This window comes from Leiobunum rupestre, chromosome 3 (genome assembly GCF_980474605.1).
Source record: "Leiobunum rupestre chromosome 3, qqLeiRupe1.1.hap1, whole genome shotgun sequence".
Taxonomy (NCBI): domain Eukaryota; kingdom Metazoa; phylum Arthropoda; class Arachnida; order Opiliones; family Sclerosomatidae; genus Leiobunum; species Leiobunum rupestre.
The window spans coordinates 48,140,474-48,166,890 of record NC_143386.1 but is presented as its reverse complement, the minus strand read 5'-3'; the positions used below and the strand labels follow the sequence as shown (position 1 = coordinate 48,166,890).

Here is a 26,417-nt window from a genome sequence, read left to right as displayed (position 1 = left end):
TCAGTTTAACCGGCGTAAAACAATTATTGTAATTCCTTTAAAAATAGTGCAAAAACTAATAGATATAATAAGAGTGTGTATAGTTTAATATTTTACCTTTGTTTTGTTCAATCGACAGACATATTTATTATAATTTACCAAAAAATATTTGTTGCTAAGCCTCGGTCATAGGAACGTAAAGCGTGTTAGATACGATTTGCTAGTTAATAGATTTCAAAGCGACGCCCGTTAGTCTGCTTTGGAAATATCAACCTATCATACCAGAAGTAAATGAACCGAAGTTATCAATATAGCCCTCAGAATCGGAGGGCGTTTTCCTTGTGGAAATGATGAGAAAATCGAGTCAAATAAAAGCTAATTTCCATCCCTGTCTTTTGACGCGATAAAATGCACTTGGGAATTGTGGGTATAGCTATTTCTATATTTAAAAAACGGTTTTATAAAAACAAAAACGTTTTCTTTTCGGCCTAGAAGCGCGTAAAATTTCTAATTCGAGGTAAAAATGTAACTTCATAAGGAAAACGTCTCCAACATGGGGAGAATAGCAGTCTGATAACTTCGGTTAATTTACTTTTGATCGTATCTAATACTCTAGGTTGGACTTATTACCAAAAAACGACCTCTAATGTACCATAAAGGTACTACGCTATAGCAGCCTAATGCTATAATGACTTTAATTTATTTTACAATAAAATTTTACAATCTCATTTAAGTTACGATGTTCAGTAAGAAGTAAATGAACCTTCAATGAACTCACTATAGGGCTGTGTGATTAGTGGTTTTAGGCAATCGAGTCGGTTATCGAGTATCAATTTTTTTTCATAGAATATTCGAGTCGTGTAATATGGAAGTAGAGTCGAGTAATCGAGTACTTGATTAAGGGGAAACTTTCTCTTATTCGAGTCGAGTAACTAAAAAAACCTCGAATAATATTTTTAACGAGTCGGGTTATCGAGTACTTGATTAGGAGCTGGTTTTATTCAAGTAATTATGAAATTAAATTTAAAGGGAGTATAAAGTAACTTTCAATGCTGAGAAATATTCCTTTAATTTAAATGAACTACAGTTTCCAAACTTTGTAGGTACCATTTATTGCCCCCCAAAAAGTTGTAAAAACCCCTCTTTGAACTTTGAAGCAACGAGGATAGAAATAACAAATACTCGAGGAGTTTAGAGAGCAGCTTATTCGAGTAATCGGGTACCCGAATATGCCATTTTTTGGTACTCGGTAATCGACGAGTATTTTCCAATTACTTATTCGAGGTCGAGTTCGAGTACTCGACCTCAAGAAAGGCCGAGTATTCTATGATGTTCGAGTACTCGCACGGCCCTAACTAACTAATGTCAACATAATTACCAGTAATAAGCGAGTTTCAATAAGCGCACCGCCATCTATTGGCTTTAAACATAACGCTTAGGATGGTACTTGTTATGTGCAACAAAGGAAAGCCTAAGCTGACGTCATAGGTCACCGAGGTCACGCTGATGTATGACGTCAAAGTACCGTCTAACTGCGCATGGGCTAGATATTATTGAACCTAGCTTATTATTTATTGTACGGCCATTGTATGCCGAGAAAAAGCGAATGATAAAAAATGGAACAGTACTCTGGTAGAGTAGGCTTAAACAATTTTTTATTCAAATTTACAACCTCAAAATGTCTCTCACTCGAGGATTGAAAAAGATATTTATTTATATTTCCTACTGAGTCGAAAATATGACAGGCCGCCGAAAACGTGAAGAATAAAAATACACAATCACTGCAATCGATTGGTATTTCGAGGAGCTGACTCTAAATTTACGTTTCAACCAAACGTAAACTGAAATTCCTGGTTCGTTTGCTGAAGCCATATTAAATAAACTACTATCATAAGTAACACAATAAATTAAGTATGGTAAACATTAATCTCTCAATGCTAAGTTTGTAAAAGAGTATTTTCTGACACACGTACGTTTTTACTGAGCAGTCAAGTTGAGTTTTAAAACGCTATCCAAAGTAAACATTTGGCAAAATTATGGTGAATTATTGAATCGAAATATACACTTAATTATAAATATTTATCTATATTTTTGAAGGTAATCATTTTAGAATTTGATAAGGTAGGATAATAACGTTCTATTCGTTTGCAAACTTTCTACTCTAAATATTAGATTAGCTAGAAACAGCTAAATGCATTTTGGTATGAAATTTTAAATGATCTACCTTTACAAACGTAACTACTGTTTATAATTAGCTTAAAAGTCGTTTTAATTTTCCATAAGCCTTGGCTACCCCGGTAAAAGCCTGGCGGCGTGGATTAAACGAGAAAGTTACACACAGTCAGAAGTTCGTTCACATCATGATGTTCGAAGTTTGAAAACAGTCATTCACGATGCATTGCGCGAAATACTCTTATGAAATGTCTAGTTGAGGATATAGCCACCAGGAGGCGTTGCTTTGTACCCCGAATTTTTTATTATATCTCTTAAGAGAGAACTATCCATTAATGCTGGCTCAAGGCGGTTTCAATGTTTCAAGCAAATTCTATAATAGGGCTGTTCACAATTTACGTAAACGTGACTAAATATTACAAGAGAATGTTAAGTCACATATCGTAATTCTGTAACGAAAACTAAATTTAGAATTATTTTAAGGTACACTAAAAATTCAATTCTTCCTTTTCTCATTGATAATGTTTAGTTTTCTAGAGGTAAAACAATAAATAAATTGGTTTAATTTAAAAAGAAATGTAATATCTTCAAGGTTTAGAATACTATTAAGTATTAAATATTTGTCACGTAATTTGGGGGTTGGAGTTGAGTATTGGTTGCGAAATTTGTGGGGTGGGGTTGAGTATTTATTGCAAAATTTAGGGGGTGGGGTTGAGTATTTATTGCAAAATTTAGAGGGTGGGGTTGAGTATTTGTTGCGAAATTTAAGGGGTGAGGTTGAGTATTGGTTGCGAAATTTAGGGGGTGGGGTTGAGTATTTATTGCGAAATTTAGGGGTGGGGTTGAGTATTGGTTGCGAAATTTAGGGGGTGGGGTTGAGTATTTATTGCGAAATTTAGGGGGTGGGGTTGAGTATTTATTGCGAAATTTAGGGGGTGGGGTTGAGTATTTATTGTGAAATTTAGAGGGTGGGGTTGAGTATTTGTTGCGAAATTTAAGGGGTGAGGTTGAGTATTTGTTGCGAAATTTAAGGGGTGAGGTTGAGTATGGGTTGCGAAATTTAGGGGGTGGGGTTGAGTGTTTGTGGCGAAATTTAGGCGGTGGGGTTGAGTATTTGTTGCGAAATTTAGGGGGTGGGGTTGAGTATTTATTGCGAAATTTAGGGGGTGGGGTTGAGTATTTATTGTGAAATTTAGAGGGTGGGGTTGAGTATTTGTGGCGAAATTTAAGGGGTGAGGTTGAGTATTTGTTGCGAAATTTAAGGGGTGAGGTTGAGTATGGGTTGCGAAATTTAGGGGGTGGGGTTGAGTGTTTGTGGCGAAATTTAGGCGGCGGGGTTGAATATTTGTTGCGAAATTTAGGGGGTGGGGTTGAGTATTGGTTGTGAAATTTAGGGGGTGGGAATGAGTATTTGTTGCAAAATTTAGGGGGTGGGGTTGAGTGTTTGTGGCGAAATTTAAGCGGTGGGGTTGAGTATTTGTTGCGAAATTTAGGGGGTGGGGTTGAGTATTGGTTGCGAAATTTAAGGTGTGGGATTGAGTATTTTTTGCGAAATTGAGGGGGGGTTTGAATATTGGTTGCGAAATTTAGGCGGTGGGGTTGAGTATTTGTTGCGAAATTTAAGGGGTGGGATTGAGTATTTGTTGCAAAATTTAGGGGGTGGGGTTGAGTGTTTGTGGCGAAATTTAGGCGGTGGGGTTGAGTATTTGTTGCGAAATTTAGGGGGTGGGGTTGAGTATTGGTTGCGAAATTTAGGGTGTGGGATTGAGTATTTTTTGCGAAATTGAGGTGGGGTTTGAATATTGGTTGCGAAATTTAGGCGGTGGGGTTGAGTATTTGTTGCGAAATTTAGGGGGTGGGGTTGAGTATTGGTTGTGAAATTTAGGCGGTGGGGTTGAGTATTTGTTGCGAAATTTAGGGGGTGGGGTTGAGTATTGGTTGCGAAATTGAGGGGGGGTTTGAAAATTGGTTGTGAAATTTAGGGGGTGGGATTGAGTATTTGTTGCAAAATTTTTGGGGTGGGGTTGAGTATTTGTTGCAAAATTTTGGGGTGGGGTTGAGTATTTGTTGCAAAATTTGTGGGGTGGGGTTGAGTATTTATTGCGAAATTTAGGGGGTGGGGTTGAGTATTTATTGCGAAATTTAGAGGGTGGGGTTGAGTATTTGTTGCGAAATTTAGGGGGTGGGGTTGAGTATTTGTTGCGAAATTTAAGGGGTGAGGTTGAGTATTTGTTGCGAAATTTAAGGGGTGAGGTTGAGTATGGGTTGCGAAATTTAGGGGTGGGGTTGAGTATTGGTTGCGAAATTTAGGCGGTGGGGTTGAGTATTTGTTGCGAAATTTGTGGGGAGGGGTTGAGTATTGGTTGCGAAATTTAGGGGGAGGGGTTGAGTATTTTCGACGAAATTTAGGAGGTGGGGTTGAGTATTCGTTGGGAAATTTACGGGGTACGTTGGTTTATATGTAGTGAAATTTAGGGGGAGGGGTTGAGTATTTGCGACGAAATTTAGGGGGTCTATAATTACCATTACGTTATTTGCGAACATCCCCTATCAGTAAAGAAAGAGGTATATTTATATCTAATATGGATGCTATATACTTTTGCTACCATATAATAACGTGTACGCGTGGTCGTGGACCTTTAAATATAAATTACTTACGAGTCGGCATTACCTTTAAACTAAAACCAATACGGTAAACACTTTACAAAAATTAAAAATATTCCGTATACGGCTTAGCTAAATTATTTATAAATTAGTTTTTTCCTTTCTATATGGAAAACGACATTTCAAATAGAAAAATAACCGACACAAACGTTAGCTGGTAAGTCAAGCGGAGGCTGACGATAGCGCATCCATCTTCGTACATACACTGTCAGGTGACGTCGGATAATAGGAGGGGGGGCTTTTTCTATAGAGAAATCCCCAGGCCATTGGGATTTGGAGAAAATGTCAGCCGTTTGGGGGGGTGGACCCCAAAACCGCGGGTTTCTTTTCAATGGTAGCGCCGAATCTAAGCAATTCCAACTACATACCTACCCGCCAACCTGATACGTAATCCTAAGTGAAGCTACGTCACTAACGCCTTACTTTAACACTACCAGGTAACGGAGAATCCTTAATAAACAACCCACCTGAGAGCGAAATGAACGCGAAGTGATAGGAATCCCAGTCTTTAATAGAACTAGCGGGTAACGACGATCAATCCCGTAGCCTACGTGATATATAGGAGGTCGAAATACCGAGCCTAAACAAAGCGGCTCCAAAGTCAATCTATAGGCGCTGTTGGGGCGAGGGAAGAAGTCTTAATACTAGCGCTCTAACCACCGTACGATGAAGAAAAGGAGGCTACGGGATCACTCTATTTATAGAGGCGTACAATAAAAAGGAAAAAATCCCCGTTAGTGGCGCTGCAGTCACGTAATAGAAGGACACCTGTTTCAGGATTTCTCCCTTTCACTTTCTCGGGGGGCTAAACTAACATCACATTCCCGGCGAACAAAGAAAAACTTCACCCCGAACAAAGAAAAACTCTCCTAATGGCTGAAAACTATCCCAATTTTATACAATAGATTAACTTGGGCTGGAGAGGAACGTAGCGTAGGTTGTTGTTTTCTCCCTAATAACTATGGTCGGATATTAACTGGGGGGTCTATATGATCCTGGTAGGTATTTCGTGGCGGTTTAAACTGATTCCGTACTCGAAGCCGAAGGACGAGGGTAAAGTTTGAACTTTGTTTTAAAGGAAGAAAGTATCCGGTATTTGTTGGCCATTATAAATTGAGGTCATATTTACAACGGACCCGGCTACAATGTTTGCCGCCATGACGGAAAAGGATTAGGTATCAGTAACACGTAGCGGTTGTGTTTGCCCTTAGCCGGGGATTAAGCGCCACGATTTTGAAGGTCAAATAATGGTATTACGTGGTTTTGTTCCTGGAAGGGAATATAGATTGTATCGAGAATTTGATTTATTTTTGTCGTGTTAGCTGGTTTGCTATGACTTCAGGATTAAAAGAATACTCTAACACATATCAGGAGTTCATCGGTAAAGAAGTATTCGAATTTAAACGTTGTTAAATATTAAATAAGTGGATGGTGAATCCAAAGGTAGGCAGACCCTTTTGGTTTGTGGTCAAATGTAGGGTCACTAATAAAATGTTTAGAACGTAAAAGTAGCTCTTACTCGAGGAACCAGGGAGGCTACTCTGTAAAAATCAAAAATGACCAAAAGATCATGATCCGTCAAAAATGACAATGCGCGTGGGCAGAAGATGCTGTTATCGAAATATCCATCTATCGATAGTATATTGGTAAAATTCAAAATCGTGGTGGTCTGTGATTTTAATGAAATGCTTCGACATACGGTTGATGGTGCTAATTTAAGCCTCGGGCACCAAAAATTAACAAGTATTTTACGTCTGTTTAAGCATTTAGTTTATGATTTAACTCAAATACCGGATATAGCGTAACATACTGCCACTTCTTAAAATTGAACTTACACAATTGATAGTTTGATATTTCGATATCTGCCCCTTCTTCACATGCGCATTGCCATTTTTTACGGATCGAGATTTTTTTGTCATTCTTGATTTTTACAGAATAACCTCCCAGACATTAACCTAAATCCAGTAGAAAATTTGGGTAAAAATCCTTAAATTCCAAATCTCTTCATTTCCTTCCTGATATAGAAACTCATCCAAAGAAAATCGCGAATTTAGTTAAAAATTACAAATCCCGTAGCTTGTTCATTTTTATATTTATCTTAAAGGGAGTATACCCATATCAGGGAATGCCAAGCTTCCGTTATTACTCACTCGTTGCGCCACAGTCTAAAACGCAGTAGAAAATCTTGCATGGAATGTATATCATTATCCCAACAAAATCTCTAAACACTTTCCTGTAGTATGGGAAATTGGAATTTTCTAAATCGTTCTTCTCAAAACCAAAATTTACGAGGTTTTTTTTACAGAATGATAGAAAATATATTAATGATTATGTCCCTGAAATTTTATAGTTATTGGAAAAGTATTTAAAAAGTTACTCTACTTTTTCCGCAACCTACATCAAACGGCTCCAAAAATTTCAGAAATCGCGGTTGAGCCTACGTGCAGCGCCAAAAGGATGAAGCGGTAATAATTTGAGAAAGGGCGGCGTGTAAGGCATTTTAAAAACACGATAAACTAAAATCTACGAGTAGAACTCGGTTGAAAAGCCAAGACGACCGAAAAACGATAAAACCGGGGAAAATAATATTTCGTTCACGAGATGGCGCTGCAGGTAGGTTCAACCAAGCGGTTCTGAGATTCTCGAGTCGGGCGGATAAAACTCGAAATTTGGTTGCTAATAATAAATCAAATACTGGAAATATTAACATGAAATGTTTTGAATAACCATTTTCGGACGTCCTCTATCTATTTAAATGGCTTTTAACCAAATTTAGGGTGGTGACAATTCCCCTTTAAATGTCTTACCACTCTGATTTAGTTTCGACTTTGCACGATAGGTTGCGCCATGATAAAGGGTGGATTTATAATTCAATTGTGCTACACAGATTTAGGTTTCGAATGCTAGAATTTAAAAGACAGAGCTTGGGGTCGTATACGAAGAAACGGTAGTTGAATACCCCTATCTTTGGTGGAAATAATACCAACCAAGGGAATAACCTTTCTCTACTGTCCGCTGGTGTGGTTTCTTGATTTTACCGGTACAGCGGGCTATAAATTCTGACAGCATGTCAAATACCATTGTTGACTTTATTTTTATGACTCTCTATTATAACTAGAAATATTACGTATAAGCTAAAATCTACGGAAACAAATTTCGAACAGATTTGATCAGAGTGGAAAAAAAAATAGAATTTCTTAATTTAGCGAAGTTAGCGCGTATTAAAAGAGAGGTTAAGCATTTGAACTTACGCCTAAGTTTCCACATTCCGTCGAGTTAACTTGAAAATGGTGTCGAAGTATCTCGTCCTTCCCATTGCAACGTCTACACCGAAAATGCTTAACCTCTCTAATAAAGTAATAAAATGTGAACTCGTTGAGGCCGAAGCCTGTAAAACCAATATCAGCAACTTCGTCGTCCAAACGTGGTCATAATAATAATTATACCAAGTCCAAGGGAGTGTGGTAGCGAAGAGTATAGAAAGTTCACTAAAAATTCACGCCTTTAACAAATTAATTTGAGCGCGCCAGGCTGAATAATGAGTTTTTCAGAGGCGAGAATCCAACGCAAAGTTTGTGATAATTTTAAACATCCTTATTCCTGTTTCATTTCCCTCTTGATGGAATTGCGTTATGAAATAATTTAAAAAATAAACTAAATTTTACGCAAGGTGTTTGACCGTCACAAATTAAACAACGAAAGGGTGTATGCTAAATTATAAAATCTCTTCGTGAAGTTTATAGATAAGACCATAGAAGTAATTAATAACTATGGACGATAACTTTGTCACCTGCTGAAATCTGTCTATAGCGCCATCTGGAAAATGCAAAAATCTGATATTTCTTTCCAACGTTGATTTAAGATTTAAAAAATGGGAAGACATTTTTATTATTTTCATTCGCAGTCTGAAGTACTATAATTTTTAATTATAAAAATATTAAAGAGTAAGTTGTAAATTATTCGTTACAGCCTTAATTTTGTTATTAAAAGAAGCGCGCACGTTTAAAATACCCAAATATAAAGTTTCGTTGCTTTCCGTTTCGTAGTTAATTAGAAGTAATTAGTAGAACCCCAAAACAAATTGAATTTTAGCGTGGTGATTGACGTCAATGACTACACGTTATTTATCATTGGCCGCTATCCCCAACATAATAGTTTAGACTTGGATAGAAAATGTAGATGCTAAGTATGATTCCGTGGTCAAACCAAAAAATATCGGTCAACCAAAAAATATCATATAGAATTATGGGATTCTACTACTAAATTTTGTACGGGGGTGCTTACATGGTTTTAAAAACACGCGCTCACGTTTATCCTAAATTTGCATCGCCATATTATCTAGCAAGGATTTTACAAGAATCATCTTGGTAGCATAGTAGGGACTATATAATCTACCAGAGGCAGTGGGAAAATTTCAGACAGAACCATAGTCCATGACGTCACAAACTAGGCGCGATAAAATTATCGTTCAGAATAAAATCCGAAGTGGAGCGCTGCACGTAAATTTAATTTTAATATTAAATAAACTTAACGACGGTATTTCACAAGTGAGTTACATTTTTGGAAAACCCACCATCAAATGTCCAAAACAATTATAAAGTAGTTAAGTTTCTATTCCAAAAATGTATATGCAACTTACTCTTTAATAATAGCAGTAAATAATAATAATACATTATAATTTAAAGTCTCCATTTTGCCCAATTATATGAATGACACTCAAATCCCTGAGTTTGAGAAGTACCCGCATTTTTGAATTTCATAGTTCTTACTTACTTCAATGCGTTCTTGATAATACACATGCAAATACGAAAACAATTTAAATTAATTTAGTCTTTTAAATATTATCAGATTTAAATACATACATACTGATAATGATATTGGTTTGAAACATGTGTTTTCTCAGGCTCCGCTGATTTTGGAAAATACTTTACTATGTATTGATTTTTATAACTAATTATCCTTAAGCAGTGTAGTTATTAGACAGAGTGGTATATCTTGGCGTTTTAGATCGAAAATCAGAAAAAGTGTCTAGAACTTACGACGGTGTACTTCTGATATTACGTTTAATTACTTTCGAAAAACGTACGTCGTTTTTATAGTCCAAATTGTGAAATCCTTTTTAAAGTTGAATTATATAGCCCCTTGTGGATTACTTCTCCCTGAACAAGAATTAGCAATTTTTGGATTTAGTTTCTGTATTTTACCTTCTTAAAGTGTATTATTAGTACTTAATTAGTATACCATTTTTAAATGGTCTCTTCATGATTTGAAAAAAAAAATATTTATGCTGAAGATATTAACTCCGACTATATTGAACACAACACTAGTGAACTTTTGAGCTTCTTTTTAATAACGGCGCGCGACGCACGCTAGGTGAACGATCCAATCAACACATTACACCAAGCGTGCGTCACACGCTGTTATTTGTTAGAAGCCAGAAAACCCCAAAATAATAATAATAATAAGGATAATACGCAAGACACGACCTTAGGCTCAAGTCATCAAGCGACTTTTAAAGCCCTTCCTTCAGGTGGCGTAGTGGTTAGCATTATCGCCTCGCCGCAAGAGGAACGGAGTTCGATCCCAGCTTATGGCACTGGGTGAAAACTCGGAACAGCTCCTTCTGCATTGAGTTTGCAAGTTCTCTCCCCCTGGCTTAAGGGCTTTTTCCCCGAGCTCTTCGGTTTCCCCTTCTATAAACACTTGTTGATGTTAGCGGTAATAGTTAGTGTTTACTTTATTTATTATTTATTACAATGCGTAGGAGGGTGGTGGCAAGCACTCCACGCCACGCGAGCCAACAGCTCCCTACACTAACTATTACTAATCTTCAGCATAATCGATGTTTCATTAGTCTCAGTTCTACCAAGAACGTATATATGTATAAGAACGTTGAACGATCAAATTAGCGCCTGGTGCCATGATTCAATCGGTTACAGAATAACTCCGCTCAAAAAACCGCGTGCGGCGTGCGCTAAAGGTTAAAACCGTTTCTAGTTCAAGCGCGCGCTGCACGCGTATTTTAGGGCGGAGTTATTCTGAAACCGATTAAATCACGGCCCAAGCGATGCATTTTGTTCAACGTTCTTATACATACAAAACACTGTACAATTTCGGTAGACGATTTACGGTATAAAATATTCCAAATAACAATAAGTGATTAATCGGAAGTTAATTCGAAATCTAAGGTACCATCACGAACCAGAGTGGAAACAAAATGTCTTTAATTAAGAGAGAAGGGCATAAAGTAATTTAGTTTTGGAGCTGAAATCCGGGTGAGGGGGGCGCTCTTTAAGAAGCCCCCCTTTTGTTCAGAGCACGTCTCAAGAATGAGAAAGGGACAGTGGCTCATTGTTTTTATTTATCACGGTGGTGGCCGACCACTAGGCGTCGCTCTAATCAGCGACTTCTTAGGAGAGGGCGGCCATAATACCCTCTCAAGAGTTTCCTCGTAGAAAGATAGGCCGAGAGCAAAAAAGGAAGAAGCTAGCACCAAATTATCCCAATTTTCTTTTGGAGCGAATAAAACAAGTTCTTCACGGGGCGTGACTAGGATTTCACACTAATTTTATAAATGACTTCGATGTAGATTAAGTGAGAACCACATTTTTAAACGAAACAAAATTAATAATTAGACGTAAAAATGCTTTTAAATTCACAGTTAATTAAAAAATAAAATAAAATATATTAAAAAGTGAAATAAAATCAAATAATTTAAAAAGTGAAATAAAATCAAATAATTTAAAAAGTGAAATAAAGTGAAATAAAATAAAATAAATTAAAAAGTGAAATAAAATAAAATAAATTAAAAAGTGAAATAAAATAAATTAAAAAGTGAAATAAAATAAATTAAAAAGTGAAATAAAATAAATTAAAAAGTGAAATAAAATAAATTAAAAAGTGAAATAAAATAAATTAAAAAGTGAAATAAAATAAATTAAAAAGTGAAATAAAATAAATTAAAAAGTGAAATAAAATAAATTAAAAAGTGAAATAAAATAAATTAAAAAGTGAAATAAAATAAATTAAAAAGTGAAATAAAATAAATTAAAAAGTGAAATAAAATAAATTAAAAAGTGAAATAAAATAAATTAAAAAGTGAAATAAAATAAATTAAAAAGTGAAATAAAATAAATTAAAAAGTGAAATAAAATAAATTAAAAAGTGAAATAAAATAAATTAAAAAGTGAAATAAAATAAATTAAAAAGTGAAATAAAATAAATTAAAAAGTGAAATAAAATAAATTAAAAAGTGAAATAAAATAAATTTAAAAGTGAAATAAAATAAATTAAATTAAATTAAATTAAATTAAAAAGTGAAATAAATAAAATAATAAAATGGAACAAATAGATATTTTAAATTGAAACGGTTTCTAATTTGACTTAATTATAATAAATATTAATAATTAATAATACTATAATTATTAATAAAGAGCTTAATACCTACAATAAAACGTGCAGATAAAACGTTTGGAGCAGGCAGACCCTGTAACGGGATTTTGAAATTCAAAACTGATTTTGAGATTTTAAAATACGATTTTGAGATTTTAAAATACGATTTTAGTTTTAATTTGAAATTATTTACGCAGATTTCGATACTTTGTAACTAATTTTCTCGCAGATTTCTAGATTTTCAAATCGATTCAATATTTTGTCTGTTATGACTGTAATTTATTACAATCTTACGCAACGTTTCGTCGGCCGGGAGTAATGGCGTACCCCTGTAATCCTGGGCGTCTGGGAGGCAGAGTATGTGGATGGCCGTGTGAGGACGACCACTAATCCCCCAACGGGTGGTTGTCATACTTCCGCCACGGGTGTCCCAACCCTATCCCCAATTATCCCCCCGTTGGCCAGTGGCCGTTACATATATCTCGCCCTGATTAATCAGGTGGACGAGCGGACTGAATTTGTCCCACACGTTACAATCCCAAATAAAAAAAACATTTCGTCTGCTATGACTGGAATTTATTATATTCTTACGCAACATTTCGTCTGCTATGACTGGAATTTATTATATTCTTACGCAACATTTCGTCTGCTATAACTAACATGTATTATATTATTACGCAAAATTCGTTTGATATGAGTATGGTATTAAAAGTAAATAGAATCTATAGTATATTTCTACCATCCTAAACGACGGTAATCTCCAAATAATTCAAAGCTACAAATACGGCATCAATCCCCGAATAACATACCTCTCACCGATCGAATTGTCCTTGAGAATTGAGGACAAACCATCGAAAACGAGGAAATCGGAGAAGGCTATAAGCCGTCGAAACACAACTCGTCACGTTAAAGACGACACGCTTAGCCGCTAGCTATGTACCAACTCAGCGCGCTTTTTTTACGGGGTTAGAAAAAGACCGAGAGACTAAAAGAGTTCTTGTCTAATTCCTCAGTAACTGGGCATGGCTTACGAGCTAAGATTTGGTTGGATCCCGATCATTTCTACTTAGAAGCCAATTACCGACGGAGGAAAAACGAAGTGGTATAGTTCTTCCCGCGATAAAGCCTGCCGGGGAAGACCTCTATAAGGAACTAGTGCGCTTAAATTGCATTATTAGAAAAAAAAAGGGTTCGGTATCAAGCAGGCTGGAAAATTGCTTGGATTAACTATCGGTTTGAGCCGCGTGTTTCGATTCCAAAGAACTAGAAGAAATCAATCCTGGTCGGAGGACTGTTTGTTTTATCGGACACCTCATCTTCTTTATTATCTCCTTATAGATGGCGAGACTATCGCGATAACGTTTGAAGGGTGTTAAATGGGAAATGATACTGAGCCTTGTTCTTTATTAATTGATTGGTCATCTTTCATCTATGGAGATTTGTTTATACAATACAATCTAGTAGTGTATATTTTAAATCAGTTTCTGTTACACTCTTAAAAATATTGGGTTGTTTTTGACCCAAATTGGGTTCTTTTTTTACCCATTGTTGGGTCAGTATTTAACCAAACAAAATATTGGGTTGTTTTAGTTTTCACCCAAAACGGGTTATTTTCATAACGCTATTTTGGGTTAAACTTATAAGTTACCCAAATATGGGTTGAACATTAGCCCAAAATATGGTTAATATATGACTTAATTTTGGGTTATAATTTAACAATTAATTGGGTTGTTTTTTTTACCCATTGTTGGGTCAGTATTTAACCAAACAAAATATTGGGTGGTTTTCGTTTTCACCCAAAATGGGTTATTTTAATAACGATATTTTGGGTTAAATTTATAAGTTACCCAAAATATGGTTAATATATGACTCAATTTTGGGTTCTAAATTAACAATTAATTTGGTTTTATAAATTTGATCACACTGGAAAGAATATCGTAGGGCCTTGGCAATTTGCAATAATTTTAAACAAGGGAGCTCATTACGTTCTTCCGCTGAAATATCAACACAACATTAAAAAAAATTTTAAATATTGGAAAAATTTAAATTATAAAAAGTAAATTAAATTAAAAATATTCTATACCTTTAGAATCAAAATTAAGAATCCTTTCAGGCACTCATGGAAACGATGCGCAAAATGTTTAATTTCCAGTAGTTAAAAATGAAATAACCAAAATCATTTAACCCAACGTTTTTAAGAGTGTATGAATAATAATCAGTTAGGCTAATACCCAAGGCACCACCTTCGGCCTAAGTCATCTAGCGACTTCTAATGCTCTTAATTCAGATGGTCTTGTTAAATTGCGTAGGAGGGTGGTGGCAAATCCTTCATGCCACAACAGCTTTCTACACTTACTATTACCGTTAACCTCTTAAAGGTTTTATGGAGAGGACAAACCAATGAACCCGGAGGAAAATTCATATAGCCAGTGGGGAGAAAACTTGTTGTTAATTATCCGTCAATAGCTGACGAAAAAGCAGGTGGGGGAGCTAGTGGTTAGCACTTTCGCTTCGCTGCAATAGGAGCCATGTTCGATCCCAGATTGTGGAACTCCTAACCTATTTTTTTTTCGCGTTGAGTTTGCAAGTTATCTCCCCACTGGACACTGGTTAAAGGCAGTGACGTTGCTAGGCTGTTTTAGGAGGCGCTTGAGCCACCTGTAATATTTCAGAAGCGCCACCTAAATTTTCTTATAAACGCCTCCTAAAATGAAGCTATTGCTTCTACTAAAGTTTCCGAAAAATTCTAGTAAAACCATCAAAAGTCTGATCCCGCTTCGCCCTTTATATTTTTTCAAATGTGTCGTTATATACCTTTATTTCTATGTTTACTGGCTACTCTCGTAACTCTCAACTATTCTAAACCAAAGGAAATTATTTTTTTGTAATGCCGGTTTACCCGGTGAAAGTAAATATTAAGAACCACATAAAACAGGCCGCACCGAGGATTCAAGGTATGCGCCAACTCCATCTTAATTTTGTCGAAATCTTGGAATTTTTCTTGAAAAGAGTTAATTGTTCCAAAAAAGGTTCGTCGAAAACTAAACTTTAGGGGTGATACTCCATCTCCCTCCCCCCAACGGACATCCCAGCAGGGTTTATGGCTTAAGCGCCCCTAAACTTCAACCCCTGGCGACGCCACTGGTTAAAGGGTTCTTGGTTTTCCCTTTCCATAAAAACGTGCAAAAGTTAAGAGCATTAGTAATTGTAGGGAACTGTTGGCTGGTGTGGCATAAAGGGCTTACCACCACCCTCCTAGTTATTGTAACCCGGCTTGGGGTACTAGGCTAGCTTATTATTATTATATGGAATATATTATATTTATTCAATTTAGAAAAGTTCAATGAAATATATGCCGTTAGTAAATATGAAGTGCTTGGTTTTTGACTTAGGTTGTTGGACAAAATGTGCTTGACTTTAATGAGCATTGTATATTACATCAGCCTGAAATGATCAAAAATTGAATTTCTTGTCACGCCAAAATATGGGTATCGTCATTATCTTACTAATTTGGAAAGTTTCCACTAATGATTAGTGAAAATCTCAGTGTGAAACGCCTGATCACGGCAGATAAACAACAAAGCTAACTTATTGAAATTTCTCGTTTTGTAAATTGACACTGAACTATGGAAAACCAAACACATTCCGAATTCAATAAAGTCAAATGCTGGATTCAATAATTAGAGTAATTTTGGAAACATTTCGAATGAAGTGTCACTATTTTTGAAAACATTGAGAATGAAGTGTCACTATTTTTGGAAACATTCAGAATGAAGTGTCACTGTTTTTGGAAACATTCAGAATGAAGTGTCACTATTTTTGGAAACATTCAAAATGAAGTGTTACTATTTTTGGAAACATTCAGAATGAAGTGTCACTATTTTTGGAAACATTCAAAATGAAGTGTCACTATTTTTGGAAACATTCAGAATGAAGTTTCACTATATTTGGAAACATTCAGAATGAAGTGTCACTATATTTGGAAACATTCAGAATGAAATGTCACTATTTTTGGAAACATTCAGAATGAAGTGTGGCTATTTTAGGAAACATTCAGAATGAAGTGTCGCTATTTTTGGAAACATTTAGAATGAAATGTCACTATTTTTGGAAACATTCAGAATGAAGTGTCACTGTTTTTGGAAACATTCAGAATGAAGTGTCACTGTTTTTGGAATCCTTTGTTTAAGTTTATTTTTGGTATAACATATTTCATAGTAGATATTTAATATTTGATACTTTATATTTCATACTTGATATTTGCCATATGTGAAAACGAGATTTTTCTAGTTATAATGCAAACTGCATTTTTTTGTTTAACGATGTCAGCTGTGTGTCGTTGCAGTCTGCGTTTTCTTAATAAAGCTTTCAACTCCTTTTTTTGCAGAGATCCCAATTCTCCGACGGTTGAGGGTGACGCTTCGGGTCAAGAAAAGCCGAGGGGAAAGTTCGATAAGGTTACTTGGCCTCCGTACGAAAACGTGCACCAGAAGTATATGACCATTGGTAAGTATTTCACTCAGACGATTTCAGAAAAAGTGATTCTATCAAATATTGCCGGTTGATATTTACCTCCGATTTGTAAAATGTTGGTGCTCACATGTTTATGTTATTTTCATCACACAGTTAATGTTAAACGTATGTATTTTTACCTCTCCGAGGGGACTTTGTACCCTAGGAGGGGTTATACAACCACCGTGTCTGTCTGTCTGTCTGTCTGTGGGTGGGTGGGTCTGTCTGCCTGCGAACGCGTTCGCAATTTCGGGGCAAAGGGTAAGCACTGCGTACCCAGTTTCTTAGAATCAGGGAAAAGGTTTTTCCAAAAGCGCCCTCTTTTTGTCATTGGGTGTAGCATAAATTTTTAATCGGCCGGGATTCGAACCCGAGCCCTCTTCCACGACAGGTGAGCGCTCTACCGCAGAACCACGGATAAAGTTACGCTTCCTCAGCATAGCAGAGCTTTTTTCTTGCAATTAAAATACTAAATTATATTCAAAATGTCATAAAATATCTTGTAAAAAAGTACTTAATTTTTATATTAATATTTTTTTTGCTTGGTTACTGAAAATTAAAAACTCTTCCGAGGAGAGGTATATTTTGGCTTGCCAACTTGTTCATTTTAGTTAGAGCGTAAGAAATCACGTTAGCAGTGATTACCATGAAAAACGATTTATCTTGGTTTAATTAAAGACCATTATGTTAATGTTCTTTAATGTTAATGTTAATCTTTAGATCCATGGTAATTTTACAGTTTATTTAAAAATATTTATAAAAGGACTGCTACTTCATGGATTTTAAAAGCATTTTAATATCAAAATTGAAATTTAAAATTTTTTGGGAGTTTTCGGACAGTGGTCCTTCATTAGCCAGTAGACGATTATATCCCAAAAAATTTTAAATTTAAATTTTGATATTAAAATCCATGAAGTAGCAGTCCTTTTATATATATTTGTAAATAAAGATCATTAGTTTTTAGTCAAGTTTTGTATTTAAAATCTGAGATAGTACATTTAAGTTTTTATTTCCCTCAAGCTGGCGTATAAATTTTATAGATAATCTTTATCGATATAAGAAATATCTGAAGTAAATGAACCGAAGTTATTGAAATAGCGCTCAGAATCGGAGGGCGAGAAAATCGAGTCAAATAAAAGCTAATTTCCATCCCCGTCTTTTGACGTGATAAACTGCACTTGGGAATTGTTATGTATATAAATAATGGTTTCATAAAAACAAAAACGCGTTTTTTTCGGCCTAGGAGCGCGCAAAATTTCAAATTCGAGGTAAAAATGTTACTTCATAAGGAAAACGCCTCCAACATGGGGAGTATAGCAGTCTGATAACTGCGGCTAATTTACTTCTGATAATATCGTTCATAAATAAACTAAATAAAAGGGGCAACAGGATTAAGCCCCGTGGCATACCGGAAGTTACCACAACACGATCCGATAATTCTTCGTTAATGCCTTCCTGTAAAGTTTGTTCTTAGCCGAGATAAGCTATTTCCTCTTATTCCCATCAAAAAAAATTTATGAAGTAGCCTATTATTGAAGGCCTTTTAAGATCTTCAAATCCCTTATCAAGTAGTTCTAAATTATTTTCATTAAACCTAGCTATCGTGAATTCCACAGTTTTTTTATTCGAGATAGTTTCGTATTTTTTACAAAAACCATTTAAACGTAAATAGAAACATTTATCGAATATTTAGCAGCGAAATCTGGCTATAGTTATTTGGTTTGATAAGAGAAGCTAGTAGAGTTAAAATAGTTCTATTGCAATTTGTTTTAAGTTTAAAGGTGAGATTTAAGAATATCATTTTCGCGCGTCAAGTAAACCCATAGAAATTGGAACTCGTTTCACAAGGTTATATGGTTCTTCAGTACTTATATTCGCACACTGGGAAAGAGGTTGAGCGTGGGAATTGAAGAAATTATGAAAGACGTTCGAGTGCAACGTAGTACCAATTCTACCACTCTTTTTTTCTAGCTAGTATTTTATTTATCGTATCCCAGGTTTTTTTTTTAAATATTGGTATTGTCTGCCAATTGTTTTTTTTTTAAATAGCTATACCTAATATTTCTTATCTTATTGTTTAATTTATTTCGGAAATGTTTATAATTATTTATAGTTGCTATGGTGGGATTTCTTTTAGAAGTACTTACGATGTTATTATTTTCTCTAATATTATTTTTAAGATCTCCCGTTATCCAATTATGCGATTTTTATTGGCCACATTTATATACTGGAACGAAATGTCATAAAATTGTAAAAAGGTTTCCAGAAAAAAATATAATGCTCCATTAATTTCGCTAAATTTGTACAGGGTATTCCAAATGTAAGATTGCAACAACGTTTTAAATTATTTAACGTCATCTATATATATATATTTTTAATTTTAATAGTTTTATTAGGTATTTTTTCACTAGTAAACGAAATAAAAATTGTTTAATGGTCTGTTACATCCCACTCCTTTAATACCTAATAAAACAAGCATCAATGCGAGTCGATGTTAACGGTAATAGTTAGTGTAGGGAGCTGTTGGCTGGCGTGGCATGAAGGGCTTGCCACCACCCTCCAACGCATTGTAACCCGGCCACTTGAATTAATGCCTTTAAAAGTCGCTTGATGAATTAGGCCTAAGGCGGTGCCTTGGGTATTAGCCTGGCTGATTATTATTAAAAAAAAACAAACAAAAAGAAGTTTCTACAGTTTGTTATTAAGTTATAACAATTCATAAGGTCACTTAATTGTTTTTCGTCCGTGTTTGAAGAAAGTAGGTCTAAATTTAAATCACCTAGAACTAATTTTTATGAATGATGTTTGCCTAACTTTGATAAACAATTTTCTAAGCACTCAAAATAAGTAACCTATTGGGCCACGTTATATACACACAGATATTAGTGAAAATACCATAACTTTTAAAAATTATCCAACAACGCCTTAAAATTACCGACAATATATTAGGATTCCCTTAAATACATTGTATCCGATACAACGTTAATTTATGCATGAACGTGGAAAACATTTCTGGAAATTTACCCATTAATATTAATGTATTCACCATTGAATAAACAAACCTTAAGATATAACTCTTAATTCTTAATATATTCTCGATAAATATTTCCCTTCTAATATTTAAATCAAACAATACACTTAGAATAAGAGGCGTTGGTGGCGCCACCAAACGAGGCAAACTTTCCCCCCAACACTTTCTAAAAATAAAAAGTACGAAAATCCTTTTAACACGTTAAAACCACGCTATAAACGAAACAACTAAACCTTTAATACTTAACGTTTTAAGTTTGCACGTATGGAAGATACAGGAAGTGCCACCGTTACTGAAAGTAAATAGAGACAAGCGTATAATATTTAAACAGAACGCTTCGAAAACGCGCTGAAAACGCAGTAACATAAACTTAAAAGGTCGGAGCGCGCGCGGCGGAGAACTCGAGGAAACCTTAAACATTTCCGAAATGGAAGCTCAAGAGCGAGGATGCTGTAGGTCGTTGCTCATCTTTCGCCGCCATAAAACGAAATGGGGGGGGGGTAGGGTCTGCGCGTATAATCGCCGTATAAATTCCCGTCCTAGAGATATCTTACAACGCAACGCCAGAGAGCCAATCGCGGATGACAGCGCGCGCTCAGCGGGCGAGAAAAAGGGGGGTAAAGTTAGCGTCATAATATTAAGAGCGAGCGAAGCGAGAGAAATGGCAGGCGAAAAGGGGGAAGGGAATCGGGATCCGGGCGCGCTCGAGCGCGTCGCGCCGGAAGCCGTTTTTCATATCGCACGTGCTCGCGCGCTCCCTCTTAAATATTTACACCGCGCGCGCGCTCGTCCAAAAGCCGTTCGCGCCTGGCGCCTTCTATCGGCCGCGAAAGGTAAAAAGGGCTGATAACAAATGGTTTATGGGTAAAAACGGGGGAAACTAAAAACATTAGTGAGTACCCCTAACTCTTCCCCCCTCCCGTTCTCTTATTTATAGTTTTGGCCGTCTGATATTTAGGCCATAGAAAGAGATATGGACGCTAGGAGGGCCCAGTCGCGGTCAATCTTTTCGACAGCCCCGCCCTTCCCGTTTGTCCCGTTAATGGACGCTCTGACCAGTAGCCACTGACCATGAGGTTCTTCGAAAGTGGTCACTTCTAACCCCCTTTTTCCTTCATCCTGATAAGACAAGTGTTTTGCCGCCATATTTTTTGTTGCGTTCCCTTTGGGTTTTTTTGACTTATGGGGTTTTTTTTTGGAAACGCAACGCCTTAGTTTAGATTTAGAGTTCAATCTTGCAGAAATAAACAACTGGATTCCAATTTAGATTGCGCGCTCAGTTTAAAGTAGCGGCGATTGTAGCGACACGGTGTACGCTATTGGAAATATTTCCAAACAAATATTAAGTGAATGTTGAAAGGTCTAATATTATAAGTAGCTTAATAGCAATGCATGACACTTCATATTGTTTTATTGGTAATTTTATGAGCGAACCGTTTTTCTAAACTAACATTATCACACAGTTCCTTGGTAGTTCTGAAATGACCTTATTTTTATTTTATTTTATTTTATTTTATTTTATTTTATTTTATTTTATTTTATTTTATTTTATTTTATTTTATTTTATTTTATTTTATTTTATTTTATTTTATTTTATTTTATTTTATTTTATTTTATTTTATTTTATTTTATTTTATTTTATTTTATTTTATTTTATTTTATTTTATTTTATTATAATTATAATTATATTATTATAGTATTATAATATTATATTATTATAGTATTATAATATTATATTATTATAGTATTATAATATTATATTATTATAGTATTATATTAGTATATTATTATAGTATTACAATATTTTATTATTACATTAGTATATTAGTATATTATTATATTATTATATTATTATAGTATTATATTATTATATTATTATTGTATTATAGTATTATAGTATTATATTATTATAATAGTATAGAATTATATTATTATATTAGTATAGTATTATATTATTGTTATTATTATATTATTATATTATTATAATATTATATTATTACATTATTACATTATTATGTATTTAATAATTAAATTACTCGTCATCTATTTTTTTACGCTTGTCCTTTGTATTTGGGTGGAAACATTTCACTATTTTCCCGGTAGAAGCGCTGGCGTTCCATGCAATTTCTTATTTACTTACGATTCGGGTCCATTTGTGTATTTGTCAATGCAAACATTCGGTCATGTTTTTTATTATTATTGTTTAAGTTTCTATACATTTATATAGAAAATGCGTAAGACTCGAAACAATTTAGTAACCCATTAAACGACCTTGACCCCTTTGAGTAAACAAAAACAACACTGAACTTTAAAAAAAATGGCCAAAAATAGTTCAAGCGGAAAAATAGTTTTTTTAACGGAATATCACCCGAAAGTTCTTCTTTGGTGGCTGGCCATTGGCGTTACTGGCGCAATAATATTTTCTCTTTAAAAGAAATAAAAATCCTGAGAAGAGAGAGATATATATATGGTAGTTAGGGGGGCCCCCATCATTTCGACAAGTTTTATCTGTAGGTTCCTCTCTTTTTCGGCATCTGGGAGAAGGGGGGGGGGGCTGGGGGAATGGGGAAACACCCCATTTGGCAACGCACCCCGAAACGAAACTTAACACGTTCCGGCACTTCAGTTTCTTTAGTTTTCTCATCCTTTTTCGATCCCCGCATCCATACCTTTTGAAAGCTCCCACCCTATTTAGTAGGTTATCTGACAGCTAACCCTCGCAGACTGTTCCTAATTCCCGGTTTAGGCTACGCTATCGGCTAAGAGGTAGAAATTGGAGCATAGGGGCCTAACATTCCCCCAAGGTCCCGGCAAAAGTATACGGTAATAATACATTTGCTAGTATTACGTTTGTGTCTTATCGGACGGCGAATGTAGCTCCGATTGCCCATAGATTGCCGAACTATTCGAGGCAGAGACTTATCTAGCGGGTTTTATTATATCCGATGCTATTGGAATATATTTGGACGGGTTTTTTTTGGTTATTTTATTTTACAAAGCGTTGACGGAAGAGTGGGGAAAACTGAGCAATCTTTTCATTCGTCCTCCGGTTCAAAGATACAACGCCATCTATACTTGTTTAGCGAGTTTTCTTTTCCATCTAAATATTTCATTCCAGCCATTCCTTTTTACAACTTTTCAAATTGGTGTCTCTTGGTATATGAAATATCAATTCAACTGTTTACGAATTTTATTTCAATATAAAGTAGATTCTATTTATAGATTCTTTATTTTGTTATTTTTACAGAGAGTAACATCTATTGTTCTGTTATTTCAAGTTATATTCGATGCACGTTCCTTTTTGACAGTTTCTTCCAAAAGACTAGCTTTCTCTGAGTCTAAGGATAATTTTAAATAAAAATGGCTTCATTTCAAAGCCAATCATGACAACTGTCAATTCCCTAATCAATAATAAATCAATATTAAAATCAATGTTTTGGTGTCCAACAGCCACACCTAATTTTATTGCCAATCGCGGTAGAATTGTAAGCATGTCTGTCTTTAGAATTAAATATTTATATATTTTAAATCAACGTAAGATTTTGCCATAGTTGTAATTTAACTATCTAATCTATTTTAATATGAACGTCAATAATAATATTAATAATAATAATAATAATAACAATAATTAGAGATTAGTACTACCGCTATTTATTTTTACTTAGGGATAATGTGGTGTGAGGGATAAATTTGTAGTAAAAACAGAAAGAAATTAAGACCAAACTAATGTGATTTGAAATTCGACTTCCATTTACCTTTTACATAAATTTAATTTATTACTATTTAAACCACGTGTTCCAATGTCAAACGCCAGTGTAACTCGTGTGGACCTATAAGCCCATTTTAAAGTAGTCATAGCCTCATAGGTCTTAGGAGAAAAAATTATTTTTTAAGGATTGGTTTTAGGAATTTGAAGGGACCCCTCAACTGAAAAATCTTGGCTACAGACCTGGTTACTTGGGTCATGGATGAAATCCTTTATAAACACATTTTTTGATGCGTGGCATGATGATTCAACTATTGTAGGTGGTAAGCCTACTTTTTGTTTTTATATATTAACTCACTTTTATATGAATATACTTTTCTTTTAAAGAAATAATTATGTTATAAACAACTGCTTTATAAACGGTATAACATAAAGCCACTAATTTATATAAAAAAGTCACGAACAATATATCCTACAATTTCCAACGAATACGTTTAAGGGCACAGGGGGCAATTCCCCCCCCCCCCCCCTGCAAAACGTAAGGTCGTACGTACAAATATGTTTATTTTTTACTTTTTTTTTCAATGGTGTGCCCCCCCCCCCACCCCGAAACAAAATCCTGGCTACGCCACTGTTAAAAACAACGTCCTTGAGAAATAAACCTTGGGTCATGTTCGCCAAATGTTACCTCTAGATGTCTAGATGGCAAAAATTCCATAATTCAAGTTCCGGATTTGTATCGGTAAGGGGGTAAAATTGAGGGGCGTCAAAAAAAAACGGCAGCCTTGTTTGATACAAACGTGTTCAATATTCTAAAGGCGTACAGAGTATGATGTGAATTATCCCTGTAAGGTATTAGCCTAGTTGATTATTATTATTGATTATTATAAATAACTATGTGGCTCATTGCCCCCTCGCGTTCAAAGACTAAACCCCTCCCCTCTAAAATAATCCAATCAACCTGGTCTCTCATTGGTTCCTTAAAGGGAATATAACCTCAGGTATTTGGTGTGGAACACCAACGTTTGCGGCTCTGGCCGCTCTTGCCTTTGGCTTTAGAAATGTTTGGCGCCACTGTACGGGAAATTTGAAAAATTGAAGGGGTCTTCCATAAAGATTGCTTTGCGGGTTATATTCCCTTTAAACTGAAGTCTTCCGAAGCTATTGAAGCGCCCCCCGATGACGTTCTAACTCCGCCCACTCATAACAAACTTCGGTTACGATCGTCTCATTCTCCCTAAGTATAAATAAAACATTCTTGGTGCTATACTGTAGTGGAAATGAAATTCAGATCAGCCCATCAATTCAGGCTATATTCAGTGAAAATGACAAGGTCGTGTACTTGTACTCTGTACCAACCGCGATTTCTTGAATTTATTTGGCCCAATATATTTTGACGCTTAAAAAGCCAAGTAGTCGTTTGAATCTCCAGATTGCGATTGGTCATATCTGCTCTCACGGGGACATCATTTTTCAAATGATGATTATGATTATTCTTAATTTTAGTTTATTATTAATTTATTATTTATTTAATTCTCAATTTTAATTTAGTATTTATGTATTATTTCATTTTAATTTAGTATTTATGTATTATTATATAATTCTTAATTTTAATTTATTATTAATTTAATTTTTAATTTTAATTTCTTATTTATGTAATTCTTCATTTTAATTTATTATTAATTTTAATTTATTATTAATTTTAATTTTTTATTAATTTTAATTTATTATTAATTTTAATTTTTTATTAATTTTAATTTATAATTAATTTTAATTTATTATTTATTATTCATTTTAATTTATTATTCATTTTAATTTATTATTCATTTTAATTTATTATTCATTTTAATTTATTATTCGTTTTAATTTATTATTCATTTTAATTTATTATTCATTTTAATTTATTATTCATTTTAATTTATTATTCATTTTAATTTATTATTCATTTTAATTTATTATTCATTTTAATTTATTATTCATTTTAATTTATTATTCATTTTAATTTATTATTCATTTCAATTTATTATTCATTTTAATTTATTATTCATTTTAATTTATTATTCATTTTATTCTTAATTTTAATTTATTATTCATTTTATTCTTAATTTTAATTAATTATTCATTTTATTCTTTATTTTAATTTATTATTCATTTTATTCTTAATTTTAATTTCTTATTTATGTAATTCTTAATTTTAATTTCTTATTTATGTAATTCTTAATTTTATTTTCTTATTTATGTAATTCTTAATTTTAATTTCTGATTTATGTAATTCTTAATTTTAGTTTCTTATTTATGTAATTCTTAATTTTAGTTTCTTATTTATGTAATTCTTAATTTTAATTTCTTATTTATGTAATTCTTAATTTTAGTTTCTTATTTGTGTAATTCTTAATTTTAGTTTCTTATTTATGTAATTCTTAATTTTAATTTCTTATTTATGTAATTCTTAATTTTAATTTCTTATTTATGTAATTCTTAATTTTAATTTCTTATTTATGTAATTCTTAATTTTATTTTCTTATTTATGTAATTCTTAATTTTAATTTCTGATTTATGTAATTCTTAATTTTAGTTTCTTATTTATGTAATTCTTAATTTTAGTTTCTTATTTATGTAATTCTTAATTTTAATTTCTTATTTATGTAATTCTTAATTTTAATTTCTTATTTATGTAATTCTTAATTTTAATTTCTTATTTATGTAATTCTTAATTTTAATTTCTTATTTATGTAATTCTTAATTTTAGTTTCTTATTTATGTAATTCTTAATTTTAATTTCTTATTTATGTAATTCTTAATTTTAATTTCTTATTTATGTAATTCTTAATTTTAATTTCTTATTTATGTAATTCTTAATTTTAGTTTCTTATTTATGTAATTCTTAATTTTAATTTCTTATTTATGTAATTCTTAATTTTAATTTCTTATTTATGTAATTCTTAATTTTAGTTTCTTATT

At 33.8% G+C, this 26,417-nt stretch overlaps 1 protein-coding gene across 5 annotated transcripts in view; it reads left to right on the top strand.

Annotated features, from left to right (window-relative positions):
• The window catches only part of LOC149952427 (neuroligin-4, X-linked-like), a 206,191-nt gene that overhangs the window by 167,329 nt on the left and 12,445 nt on the right, over window positions 1-26,417 (top strand). For all 5 annotated transcript variants that reach the window (XM_090168529.1, XM_090168528.1, XM_090168526.1 and 2 more), the window contains exon 9: window positions 16,595-16,713. In XM_090168529.1, coding sequence (XP_090024655.1) covers window positions 16,595-16,713 — 119 coding nt within the window. The remainder of the gene's footprint in view (window positions 1-16,594; window positions 16,714-26,417) is intronic.